At 39.1% G+C, this 14,441-nt stretch overlaps 1 protein-coding gene across 5 annotated transcripts in view; it reads left to right on the plus strand.

Annotated features, from left to right (window-relative positions):
- LOC146198174 (uncharacterized) overlaps positions 1 to 14,441 on the plus strand; it is a 212,916-nt gene that overhangs the window by 177,581 nt on the left and 20,894 nt on the right. The window contains exon 5 of one of the 5 annotated variants that reach the window (XM_084593550.1): positions 8,715 to 8,962. The exons of 3 other annotated variants lie outside the window; for them this stretch is intronic. In XM_084593550.1, coding sequence (XP_084449676.1) covers positions 8,715 to 8,947 — 233 coding nt within the window. In that variant the 3' untranslated portion in view covers positions 8,948 to 8,962. Of the gene's footprint in view, positions 1 to 8,714; positions 8,963 to 14,441 lie in introns of those variants that run through there. One more of the 5 variants, XM_084593545.1, reaches the window with a different exon arrangement.

Consider the following 14,441-nt stretch of genomic DNA (forward strand, 5'->3'; position numbering starts at 1 on the left):
CAGGTCTGTCGTGCGCTGTGTCTTTTGATGTGTTCTCGAGTGTTCGTGGCGTCTCGGATCGATGGGGTCCTAACGTCGAGCTACTTGTCATTCTTCGTGTCTTGTGGTCAGGGTGGGGGACTGGACGGGGGGGGGGGGGGGGGGGGGGGGGGGGGAACAGCGGTTTCGCGTCGGGTCCAGCTGGCTGGGAACTGCTAGGCTATGTATCGTCCCAGGAACCCACTGCCAACGGCGCAAGAAGACACAGGGCGCCGAAGCTCCAGGCCAGAATGATGAGTGATGATGACGTACCCCGCACCTCCAACCAAAAGGTTATGGGGCGGCAAACCGATGAAGAAAGGAGAGGGAACAATATCTTGATGCACTGCACAATGACTTCTGGGTAATTCAGTATTATTGGAGGCTGTCTCATCCAAGCAAGTCATTTTTTATTCATAGCTGCTCCACCAATTAACATCACTCATTTAAATATTAACAGTGAAGATGGGGAACATAAAATTATTCAGGACAAAAATTTTTATCATCACACGTAGCACATATAAGTAGCTATGAAAACCTTGTAGTTTTCACCTTTAACAAAATGAGATAGGAAACTAAATGGGATATTTGAACTTCTATCTTTTCCATGTAATCACCTTAATGTAACATGTCAAGCTTTTGTCTTCTCGATGTAGTTGGCTCGCAGAACCACACATTTCTGCCAATATTTGCCGACTTTTTGTTCCACTTCTAGAGTTTTGGCATCAATGTTTTCGAAGCACCAGCCCCAAAGTGATGTCTCAGTTTTACGGAGGAAAAAAATGTTGATGGTCAGGTCAGGCTAACAGGGAGGACAGGGCCAAACTGTACAGCTGCACCTATCGGGTTTCACAATTGATATCAAAGCCACGTTTTAGGCGATTTGTTGGCCAGGAGACAGCTCTTTTTGTTAATAATACTACAACATTCAGATTTCATAGAATCAAACAGTTTCTGCTGACGAGGAAGTGCTGGTGATAGTTTAATCATGAAGACAGTCAGGAGCACGCCGTCACAGTCCTAAAAAACAGAGGATGATCACCCTACAGGTTCCTACGCCTTTGCCTTTTTGCAAGGAGTCAAGATGTATTTCCACTCCCTGCTCACCTCTTTTGGGTACATGATCTTGCAGGTGCAGAAAAGACCTTTTCATCTTGCTACAGGCGAGTCAATACCTGTAGAGAAAGTTCAGGCAAAGTTTGCTTCTGCAGTGGTGCTAAGAAGCAGGGGACCCATCGTATTGACACCATAAACGTACACAGTTGCTCCTGCAAAGGGTACTGTGCACTTCTATAGCTAATACAAACTTCATGTACGACCATTTCAATTGTCACTTTTCTGTCTTCAGTGAAAAGAGCCTCCACCTTCACCACCAAGTTAAGGTCATTTGTGAGTGGAGTATCACAGGTAATGCTGATCTCTGAAGGCAGTGTATTTACTTTAAAAATACATTTCCCACCTTGCAGGTACTTTATGAAAGAAAGGTCGATCATGTGTCACACAATTAAGAATCATTGCACTCTATGCAATCTTCTTTCCTTCTGATTTGATTGTTACCTTCCAAACGAAGAAGCTTGATAACACTGTGAGCTTGAGTGTCGTCCAGCATAGGGTTTACTGGTATCTGCGAGCAAAACGTGAATTGGATGATGAATTTCATATAACTTTTTTCGGAGGGAGCAATGTTAATGCTGATGAATACATATATATCTGTATAGCTCAAAACGTTCATGGTGATAATTGAAGCTTTTTGGTATTTCCTTATAAAGGCAAAATTTGGGATCAACATTATTCTTAGTCTTACATTATTAGTCTTTATAGAAGATGCTAGATGGTCAGGGGTCACAGCAGCTGTGCATATTTGTGAGCGCCATGACAATGGCCTGTAGCAAGCATCACGAAGCACAGAATGTTTGTATGGAGCACTGCATGCTATGAATTATCTAAATGCTGTGCCTCTCTCTTATTGTTCATGAAAATCTCATTCACTCTTTACTATTTTTAATAACCTAACTTGTCCATGATATTTCGCAGTCTTGCTAGCGGGAAGTTTTTCTTTGGCTCCTGTAATTGGTTTGCAAACTAGGTTTATTTGTAATGAGCTAAGTCAGTGATACATTTGGGAATAGCAGTTGGGAAAAATGCGGCATTAGTTTTGTGTTCGCAGCAGAATGGCCTGTGGATAAAAGCGCCACCATTGAGCTATGTTTTTGTTCTTTTTTTCCCTAGTAGCTGTGCAATTACCAGGTCGGCATGTACCTATTGGTGTCTCGAGTTTTTATGTGGCCTTCAGACCAGCTTGTTTGGTAGTTGGAAGTGATGTTCATATGATTGATAGCTAAGCTAGCCTTATAACAAGCTCTTCTTGTCATGTTCATGTTCTCATATCTATCAATATTTTCCAGCTAGGTATTTAATTACATATGTTCACAATAATATATATTAAGATGAGTTATTTGGAGCTACTCAAGTGAAATTTCAGCCTAGGCAACGACATGCGATATAAATATGTCATGAGCACCTCGCTGGTCATTCATGCTGTCTTGTCACCACCTTCATTATCTTTTTCGGTTGTTGGTTTATTTCTGTATTTTTAGTTGTCTTCTGGCTTATTGTTGCCCAGCCTTGTAGGCACAGAAAAAGGTAGGCAGTTACTCTTAAATATATATGAATAGTGATTTGGTACATAGTCCAGACTGGATTTTAAGCCTCAATTTATGAATCCTGCATCTGTTTTCTTCATATTTATTTATTTTTTTTTTCATAATCGAATATACTGTTTTTGCCCTTTCATGTCATGTTATTCAGAACTAGCTACGGCCGGGAAACTTCTTTCTGGGTATTGAATATCATATACTGCTGCATTATATTTGACTTTTCTTTTCTTCGACTTATGTCGACTTTTTTTTTAGTTGACCTATACATGAAGCCGACCAATATGTGGGGTCTAAGTTAGTTTGCAAAATTAAGATAAAAAAAAATTATTTCTGGATGCAAGCTTAGTTTGTACAAGATATTTAGACCAAAAACCTATGTGGCTAGTATCTGGGCCAATACAAAACAACATTTAGGCAGCCACACATGTAGTGTGTAAACTAATATTTCAACTAAATGTCAGCATTAAACCAAAAAAACTAAATCATCTGGGATGGGGTCAAATACAAGATAAGGTATTTAGGCAACCGAAAAAATGTGAAAGCCAACATTTTATCTGAATAGAAAGAGGAAATTAAACAATATACAAACAGCTGAGCCTTGGGTAGTATGCTCGCATGATAGTAGATGTTCCTAGCAGAAAGCATGGAGTTAAGTTGATTAAACAAGTGCCTCTACAAAAATTTGAATTGGGTGCCATTAATCTGGCTCGCTCATGTTTTCAGCCATTTTTCTTGATGAGAGGATAGTGCACTGCCTAACGTCATCATTAATTTTCACTTACGTCCAACTGCTGGCTTTGCGTCCTCGCTAGTATGCAGACAGTGACGAGGCATGCCAACGGAAGAATGAGGTGCGCCGTGCGAAATGAGTCATTTGGCATGGCAAAAAGGTCTGCATTTTATCATTTAATCTTTGTGCTCATCGTTCGAGTCTTCAACATGCCTAATGACATGCCAATGAAGAACTTTGACTACAGGAGGCTGATGTGGTGCGACTAAAGTGCCAGCAAGACACAAAGATGCGACGAGGGGCACAGCAAAACGTCGCAGATGTGAGGAGGACAAGGAAGTGAGACAATTGAGAAGCAGCTGTAACGCTTTCACATCACATCTAAGCAATCTTTAAATGTCCACCAAATTTTTTTTTGGAGGCAGCTTACATAAGACAATATACGATAATAACTAGTAGTGAGTGACGAACAGTTGTTGGCACAGGAAAAAGATTATACGTGATTTCTGATTTGTCAACAAACTAGTCATTATGACATTTCTAGTCATGTTCTTTGCAGTTGGCATTTGTTTTTCAATGCCAGTATGAACAAGTCTGAATGCTATTCAGTTGGGGATAGATGTATAGTGTCTCTTTGAGGAGGTGATTAATGGGGGGTGGTCCTATTTTCACATCGCATTCGTGGCTACATCTCCAGGCTACATTTTTCGTGATAAACATGATAGCTCTTGTCAGGAAAAATGAAGATTCTCAGTAATTGCAATGAAAATTTTCTGCACAAGTTAGATGACAAAATTTATTTCTAGTCATCTCCAGGCTACACTTTTCGTGGTAAACATGATAGCGCTTGTCAGGGAGGGGCTTTGTGTCGGGAAAAATGGAGATTCTCAGTTTTGTCACAAAGGGTTTGCCAAATTTGGACAAATTAGGCATATTGAAAGCATATTGCATCAGTCATAGTTTTCTTTTTTTTTTTTGCACGGTGTGCAGGGGACGAAGAGAGATAAATTTGTTGTGAAGCAAATCGGTCTCATTTTTGCCATGTTCTCATCCATGAAAGGTGCAGTCTATGGACAGTTATGAAGGAATCTGGCACTTTGTTGTCATTTTACTTACATAGTAATTTTCCTCTTAGGGCCAAACAATAATGTAAATTAAGAACAGTGTTTTAAATAAAGTTTCATAATAAAGCAGAAAGGTGAAGGTAATTGAAAAGCTATTTCTGAGAAGAAACTAGGAGGGGAAAAACCATTCTTCAGTTTTTAGAGTGCTAAGCCTTTTTGTTTTGCATTGTGAAAAATATGCAGTATTTAAACGATGAGGTACCTGCCTTGTGTGCTCTGAAACAGTCTGCCGTTGTCATGCATCGTGCACCAGCAGCTGAAAAATTGTGCTTTTTAAGCGCTTTAGTTGGAGGTGTCAAATGTACTGTAATTTGCAAAAGAAATTCAATCATTCTTCAAAAGGTGCAGCTGCCTGGGTGAGCTTTCTGGAATGCCTCTGGTCTGCAAATTTGTTTTATGAAATAGGCCTTTTCTTGGCTTTCTGGTTCAATTCAGGCTTTGTTGAGATTAATTGTTGTGTTTCATTGCATACCCGAGTTTGTGTCCCTACTTATAATGCAAGCACCTCAATTATGTGTACTTGCCTTTTCTGTTTGCTTGCGGGATTCATTTTTTTTCTTGTTCGGTATTTAGGCAAAGTGGGGTACCTTTTGATAGTGTGCATTATCGTCTGAAGAATTTTTGTTATTGATCCTAAAACAAGTATTTATCTTGTAGGGATTTTCCTGTTCATGTTCGACGCAGACAGCTTACAGTAGTAAAAGTGCTAGTCACATAGCTGTCTGGTTTTGCAGCTGACTTTTACCTAGCCAGGAATAACCAACCAACCAAGAGTGCAGTTTTGAAGCGTTACTTTCTCTGTGTGCATGGCCTTAAACTTTGTGAATTATGAAGGTGTTTTGCTGAGTAAAGTAACAGCTTAGGAACTTTTATAACCATGGTCTTCCACATTATTTGCAACACTGACTGCAAATACAGCTTTGTTAAGCTGTGTGGATTGTGTGTAATGTAAACGTGTTTCAAGTGTTGTGCTGTGAAATGAATACTTTAATATATTTCCTCAAGAAATAAATGGTGGTAAGCCGAGTACTTGCATTTGGGGTCTTTGTGCTTATTATATTGACTATACAAGTGTAAACATTGTGGTGAATTGGCCTGACATGCCTTAACCAAAAATTGGCATAGTTTAAGACCACAGAGAGATGAAGATGGCACATATAATGCATCAACTTTCAACTCTGTTACAAGACTTCTGTCAGTGATATCCAGCCAGAACTAGTAAATGAACGATGTGTGAAATAATAAAAGGGAGACCAGCTTTGAAGCCAGGCTTAGTAAACAGATAAATCACTGCTCAACATATATGAACCACTGTAAGTGTGCGCTCTCAGTTGGCGATCAAGAAAGTTCTACAACCAAGTGCATCTAACAAATAATAACATGGTAAGATGATGAGAAATTGCTGCATCTGCCTGAAGGTATGAAATCATCCCCTTTACAATGGTTACAGGCACTGTCAGGTCTCAGCATTAAAATTGTTAAAAACAAATGAGAAAATAAGTAAAAGATTTAAAACATTACTCAGCATAAAAGCATGCAGTGCAAAAACTAAAACTTGGAAATGATTATTAAGAATTCAGGTACAGTTGACGCAGTCCAGAACTCATCTCTGAAAAGTCATGACCACAGTCTAATGTCTGCCATCTAGTCGCAAGTTAGTAGTGCTCTATGTGTCGTCATTTTTCGGTGGCTTATTGCTGCGCTGGTTCTCTTTGAAGCACATTAAGGGGGCCTCCTTTAAGGCAGTATTATTGCTCAGACTGTCTTTCTATACATATTTTAAAGGTGCATCAATACTCACTTATGATCATTGTCTAACTGCGAATAATGGTGAACTGATTTTTATTTTTTGTTAAATTTACTTCAAGACATACAAACATTCACTTTTTTTGGGCCAAGATTCATGCACCTTGAACACTCCTGCCTCTGCAGATGGCAGGATGAAACACTATGTGCAATTTATTACCATAAAATAATTCTCAAATCCTTCTTGTATTGAAAAATGTTCATCATATATGTATGTACATTGGCTCTTGTCACTGAGTAATCACTCTTGGTATATATAATGTGTGTGCTACATTTATTTTTAAAATAATCTCAAATAACCTTTGGACTTGTCTATAATTTTGTTGCCTTGGCTCTGAGTGGATGCTTGAACCTATTTTTACGCTCATTAGCAAGCAATTTTTGCTCCTCATGCTGTGTTTTCATTTTTTCTTTTCACCTGTTTGGGTGGAATCACATTTATTTACGCAGTCTTATAGAGTTAACAAATTATGCCGAGTTAGTTAGCAAACACATTGCTTCCTGCAACTTCTATTGGCCTTGCACAGACTGGTTTCTGTTAAAGGCAAGTGCACAAGATGGTTGTGTTGAAGCAAAAAATGTAATATTTATATTGGCTTTTGTATCTGCACTGAAAGGCCCTGACATTGATCTCCGTTTGTAGTGCATGTTTAGTGCTATACATAATTATTCTTTAACTATGGTCTTTCTCTTGTCTTGCATGTTTTTCAGTATTTTTTATATGCTTTTATGGCGTGCACAAAATGCTACTGCTGCAACTTTTTCCAACTGTGCAGTTTGATTTTTGCATCAACATAGGAATATATTAGTGTTAACTTATTTGCAAACACCATGGTTTCATTTATGAGGTCATGGCATGCAGGCCATTCAGGCATGTGTTTAAATTTTTGGTCTGCTTTTTGTCATGTTTGGTGAGCATTTTAAATGGTTACTACTTTGTGGTTTAGCATTGAAAAACCAATTTTTAATGTTATCACCATTCTAGCTTGCCTGTGGCTAACATGCATGCAATATATGTGCAAATCATTCATTTCTTTGGTGTTATATGCAGTAATTAGAACATACTTTTGCTGCTAGGCTTTGCAAATCGAGCTACTGAGTGCAGGAATTGCAAGCTGGTGTGTGCAGTATAGAAGGGAACACGTTATTCTCGCTCAAAAACCGAATTCATTTTTACTCTTGCATCAAACCTCTGAGGGCATTAAAGGAGTCAGGTGGCTGGCAGAGAAGTGCTCATGTGAAAAGTAAAAATGCTTCTTGCTTGCATTTGTAGGATAAACATCAATTGCATGTATTTTCAGTGTTCCTTTTCATATTGCTCCCACCTGTACATTTATAAGCTGTTGGAAGGCTTAAAAAACTTGAAACAGAGGCTTACAAGTACCTACACTGCTTAAAATAAAGTTCCATTGCAAGTTATCTTTCAAAGAGGACCGCGCTGTGGTTGAGGCATAACCATGTAAAAGTTGACCATAGTTATGACCGGTTAAAACCTTCAAGCTGCAATTCAGTAATATTGCTTTAACCCTTTCAGACATGCGTTATGTTCTACTAATTAAGAAAAATGGGAAAATTTATGGATATGTACTTTTAACCTCTTATTTCACAAAAATAATAGGAATAGCTAAAGAACTTATAGTTGTGCATGGCACGTGCTCTTCTGCATGCACTCACAGAATTTTAGCCCTATTTTTAAAAAATCTATGCTCATCCCACCATGTGAGAGAAGAAAATGTTATAGCAACTTCCTAGGCGTACCTTATTACTTCACGATGAGTCTTTATTTCTTTTTTTTTGACAGCCAATCCACTTTTTTGGCAGGAAATCGCCTTACCATTCTGTTCAGTGAGAATATTGAATGTAGCCAATGTTACTGACTTCGTGAAAATGGCGCTATATGCCTTGAAAAAAACATGGGCACAATCATAGATGCCATGCTGCAAAGGGTTAACATTTGAGGCTTCTGTAGCTAGATAGAGCATACATTTGTGTGTAAAAAGTAGGCAGTATGCAAAATAAGGAAGGCACATGTAAAATGCAATTGATTCGAGATTTGCAAAGTATGAAACCTCATATTTCTAGATGATGGTCAGTCTAGAAATAGAGAACAAAAGAAAATTCTTTTGCGTGAAGTAATTGACAAAGTTTGACATTGATGTCTTAAGGTAGCTTTTGATTCATATCATGCCCTCCTCCTAACTGAGAGGTTGCTGTTAATCTACTTTGTCAGATTTCCTGATCACATTTTTTAGTCCATATGCATGTCAAATGTATTTGTGGCTCTTCCATAATTTGCAAAAGCCTGCTGCCCCCCTTATGCCTGGTTGCCTTATTCTATGCTATTTTGTGGCTGTGGCTGATGGAGCTCTCACTGTCCAGTTTCAGACACTTGTGACCAGAGGAGCAGCAGCAGCAGTGAGTGGTGGGCCTGGAGTTCGGAGCACTATCCTGAGCCTTGTACCAAGAGGCGCTGTGTCATGTGCAGCATGATGAAACTTCAGCGGCGGTCAACTCATCAGTGTCACCAGTGCAAGGCAGTTCTGTGCATAAACAAAGAGCGAAACTGCTTCTCCCAGTACCACTCTATGTATGGCTTCAAGGCCCAGAAATGATGGAAGTGCCAGCATTGCCATTGTGGATGTCTTCCAGCTGGCCTTCCTGATCAGAGCTACTGAAAAAGCAACCAAGGAAATGGGGCAGCCTCAGTTTTATAAACGTCATTTAAGGGCATTACACAGAATGACACTTTGATACTTGCCAGCGAAAGCACTCAGTTCCTGTGACCTTAAGATATATGCCTATCCATTGAGAAAGAACTGTGAAAGCAGTGTGACAAGAAAGAAACAAGAGGCTAGTAAGAGACACAACACTCTATTTAAATGCAGAAACTAGTTTTGCAATGTACGTAACAAAGAGTTTTATGTTTTTGGCAATCTGGAGCATGATTTCAAAGCTATGTATGCCAAAGCTATGTATGCAGTTTAGGATGTCAATACTAGCAGGGCTTTATCTCTTCAGTGATGTCTTGTGTCATGCATTCTAGCCATCTCATGGTGCCCTTTGTTTTTTTTTGTCATAGTTTACCCAGTGTCGCTTCTGTATTGAGCAGTTATACTGTCGGCATTATGTTACAGCTCCTTGTTTCTGTCATTGTTTTGGGCATACATAGAAAAAGTATCACTGACTTTTGTAAACATGTTTGTAAATACACATATATTTTAAATTTTATGGAATACGCTCCTAACGTGCATACAGCCAGGCATTTGTTTGCAAAACCAAAGTTCACTTTTCTTTATTTTCTGTGCTGGTGGTAGTTTCAGGCACCAGTGATGTCTGATTTAGCCTTGCAGTTTTGTCTGAAAAATCATGGGGCCGTAATGTAAGGACTTGTATCTGCAATGATTTAATCTGCTACATGAGGTAATGAGTCCAAGGTTAGCATGCAGCTAGAAATTATGTGTGAGGTCGTTATGATGTGTGTTTATCCAAAGAATTGGTGCATGTCAGAATATTGAAGCAGCCTCTTCAATAATGATGCAGGCTAGGCTAAACCCTGAAAGTGGAGGAGTTGGGGAGTAGTTGTTGCCTTATGTAATCTGCACCCCTTAAGCTACATACTCTTCTTGAAAAAACAATGTTATGGGCCTAAGCATGGCTAAAGCTTCCCCAACGTTGAGTAAAGGTTAATGCAGATGTTCTTGATCTCTAAAAAGGCCACAGAGAGACAAATGCTAGTATTACGCACATTACGAATAACGTTTTTATACATTCTTTTGCTATTGAGGATAAATTACCAGATGTTTACTTTATTGGGAATGTTGTGCGGTTAGCTGTGTAGTTTTTTATACGGCTCGTGTAATTTCATAGTGGATGGAGAATTACAAGTTGTGCTGACAATTTCTACTGGTTTGCCAATATGATTGTGAGTAGTAGGCAAGATGCATGTAGAAATGTCGTTGGTGCCTTGTTCATGAACGTGATAAAAGAAAATATGCTTGATACAGTTTTGTGCTAGTGTAACAGGTTGGTTCGTGTGACACAGTTGCTTTCTTGATTTTTTGCCTTTAGAATACAGGAAGTGCTCACCTCAAATGTGGACAGGGCTTCCAAGCTATTGTTACAGACAGGCATACTATCATTATGCATTAAGAAATACTGAGGACAGTCATCTGCATCAAGAAGAGGGTAGCTTCTTTTTTTGCAGTCGGTGCAGTTAGCTGTACAAAACCCTATGTATAGTGACTACATAGGGTTTTGTACAGCTAACTGCACCGACTGCAAAAAAAAGAAGCTACCCTCTATAGTCTGTCTTTATTGAAGTAGTTTCAAGGTGGAAATGGGAAATTTCGAGACATGACTGGTCTTGGAAATTAATCTAAGTGAAACATTTTCCTGTGCTGAAATATGTGCAAAAATGATGAAATGGAGCTAAGCTTAGACATACTAAAGTTGTGCTTTGGTGAGCGTGATAAGTTTTACAAGTGCCAAAGCTTTTGTATGGCAGTGCTTGAAATTTTTTATGTGCACATCTGCTTTGTGCTTCTTGCCGAACAATCTGAGGCTACTTCCCTATGCAGAAGATATGCTCATTTAGAGCTGATATGCAGGCAGAAACATTTTTTTTTTTTTTTTCAGTCTTCCTTTTTTGAAGGGATTAGAACAGGCTGTAGATACATGTTGTGCAGTGTACAAAACCATGTACTTTTTTTTATAAAAGCATTGTCAGAGGGTATGGGCCACACGAAACAAACTTTTTTTTTTTCTTTTCTGCACATTTCTTATTTCAGTGTCTGTACCTTGTGGCAAGTTGTGGTCATGCAGCACAGGTCATATGTGCCTTCAGCAGATACCAATCATTTCTATGTTTTGCTACATATGTGATGCAGTTTTCAATGAAGTAATGAAAACAAAGCTTACAGCAGTAAATGTTTGTTTTAAAACTTTATAACAAAGTGCAAAAAGTGTGCGGCAAGCAGTGGAGATGTTGCATATAGTGTAAAATTCATTGTGGTCTGGTACATATTAAATTTGAATGTGTATTGCTGGCAAGGAGATGATGCAGAACTTTCCTTGTGAAGAGCTGTGTGTCAGGAAAGGACTCATATTTCACGTGATATTTTGGAAGTTGTTTCCAATAAACCAAAAGCAAAGAATGAAGGTTATGCTGTCATTATGAATGATCTAAACATATCTATTGCATGTGTACAAATATGGCTAAGCCAAAGAGCATAGGACAAGCAGTGCATTTAATGAAACATGAGCTGCTGTTTGATTTCCCCCTTTTTTTTTTCTTGTTCCTGTGACTGTATTTGTCTGTAAAATAAAGATGTATTCTTATTATTTGGTGCCATCTGCATTCCTTACAATTAATGGTCAATAGGAATGATGTTTCAGCCTGAAATCATTATATAAGGCTAAAGCTAAGTTTGGCTCTTTATGTCAGAACATAGCCTCCTTTGGTCAGAAGCACGTGTGTTCAGTTAAATGTTTGCTTTTACTGTAGCGCAAATGCTGACATTACCGAGGCTTTTGCATGTGCAAATGAAGAGTAAAACAGGAACATGTTTTTGCATAAAGCATAGATGCATCTGATGTTTCTACAAAACGTTTATAGATGAGGCTGTGACTGGTTTTCCATGAATACCTGTATACCAAAATAAGGGGTTTAGCGACATTGCTTGTAACTGCTGCACTCCACAGCAATTTTTCTTGAGAATGGAGCCAAAGCTGCAAGACGTGCCTTCCTACACAGCAAAGTACAGGCCCTCGCTCATGCAGATCCTTGAAGCCCTTGAAAACCCTTGAATTTGATTATCTTATTTTCAAAGCTCTTGAAAGTGCTTGGCATTTTTTTAATTCTTGAAAGTCCGTGAAAAACTTTGCTTCTTTAATTACAATTTACAGAAAAAATATAATTTTTGTGAATAAGAAAAATTGTTTTCTTGACCCCTATATTTATGCCTGTTGGCTGAAAAATTTTCAGTATGAATGTGGACTCGTGTTAGATGGCTGGCCAGGTTGAAGCCATTGCTTGTTTTGACTGTTCTGACAATCTTGGTACCGGCCAGAGCCATTTAAAGTGCTGCACTACACATGTTGACATTTGACTTCATATAAGTTCGCTAAACATTAGTGTAGTTTTCTGCATGTGGATGCAGTTATGCCACTTTGCGAGAGACTGCCTCGAAAAGTAAATTTCTAAGTGCGGTTATAGATTGCATGGCTCACGCTACAAATCTGCATCGAGTGAAATGCAAACCAAGCTGCATATAGTTTGAGCTTGCTTCAGTGAGTGAGTATTGTTTAAAAAACCACATGAAAATGAAGAAAGAAAAGACTTGCTGCAGGCCAGATGAGTAGCAGATCTTATGGTGTTAGTACGCAGTGCTGCAGGTAGACTGACCAACAGTGAGACCCTGTACTTGCAATGATCATGTCTTGTCTGCTTCTTGCATTCAGTTTGTGTTGTCTATCATGAACCTGTACAAGAACAGCTTTAACAGAGCTGTGGAAAACTGTAAAGTAATTGCTTCTGCTAAGCCATGGTCTGGAATCTGTTGAACAAGGATTTAGCTTAAAAGCATATTCAAAGTTCAGCTTTGGCAGATGCAAGAGCATACTGAGCTTGTACTGAAAAGCTATCGCTGTCGCTGTACCCTGTATATAGTCGGGGGGGGGAAAAACTTGGCATCACTCCAAACATGCAACATCCCAGAAAAATATGCATGATTTCGTATCATAATTAGAACCATTCTTTGTGCCGTGTTCCTAGTGGTATCGTACCATTTCGCTTCCCATTTGGCTAGTCAACATGGAGACTAGCTTGCGATAGGACTGATAACATAGGTACTGGATTTCAAATTGTATGCCATTAATTGTATGCTGATGTATACAAAAGAATTTTGCATAATGAAAAAGCAGTGTTAAAGGCACTACTGTGTCTACTCTTAAGGCAAAGCTTGAGTGTCCCCCTAATTTTAGGGCATAGGCTGCACTACTCAGTGCGAATGGCTTTGACCAACAGGTGTCCACAGAGAGGTAGGCAGATACTACAGCAAAACTATGCTTATAAGCTTTCACTCGTACCACTAGGCCCAAGCCATGGTTGAACCCTTACCATTCTTTTGTTGTGTGGAATAAAAATAATGCGTTTTTGTGCAAATTCTCATCTGCTGCACAGTTCTCATATATAGCTCCATAGTAGGACCTTCAAGATCATCTAGAATTGCTGTGAAAGTCCTTGGAATTTTTTCTTACGGTGTCTGTATGAACCCTGGTCTCTGCAGTTTCCTCTTAAAGGGCAGTTTATTGGTAATATGTAATGAAGACATACTATAACAATATTTCTGTATAACTGCACATTTTCAAGGTTGGGAAGTTGCAGCAAAAAATGTTTGATTAAATGAATTGCTTATGAATGTCCAGTTGCAAAAAGTTTCCGCAGATGGTGCCAGCTATTGCAGCAAAAATATGTGACTAGTAGCGGGAACACAGCTGCCATGAAAAATGCTATGCTGTGGAATTACAATAGGTGTGAAGTGGTATTAGGAATTCTGAAACGGAATATGGTTCTTAGTCCAACTTTCGCCAATGCGATCCTGTGTATGGGACCAGGGGTTTGAGCATGGGAAGAATTTAAGCAGAGTGGGATAGATAGGCTTGCTTTGGGAGCACAAATCGAGGTTACAAGGTTACTTGTGATGGTCACCATTCGAGGACAAGGACGCTTGCAGCAAGAGACAATTTGAGCAGCAATTGAGGAAAAAAAAGAAAAACAGTAGGCTAAGAAATTTTTCAGCTACCTGTACATGATGAATGTTGACCTAAAATGGAGAGAGCAAACTAGAAAAATGGCAGGCAAATATATGGACTGCATTAGGGAGACAGATTAGGAATGATCTGTTAAGAAAAAGGTGAAAGAACTAGAGAGGAGGTTGTGAAAGGCAAATGCAGGCCAAATCAGAACTGGAAACTTTCAAAACATTCAAGCAGGGAATAGCCAAAGAAGGCATCTATGATAACTATAGGGGCAGTTCATTCTTGTTCGGGGCTAGGACAGAAGTATTGCAGGCCAAGATGTACTGAGCAAATTGCCAACACACGCTA

Source organism: Amblyomma maculatum, chromosome 2 (assembly GCF_055883805.1).
Source record: "Amblyomma maculatum isolate TAMU_Amacu chromosome 2, ASM5588380v1, whole genome shotgun sequence".
Classification (NCBI taxonomy): domain Eukaryota; kingdom Metazoa; phylum Arthropoda; class Arachnida; order Ixodida; family Ixodidae; genus Amblyomma; species Amblyomma maculatum.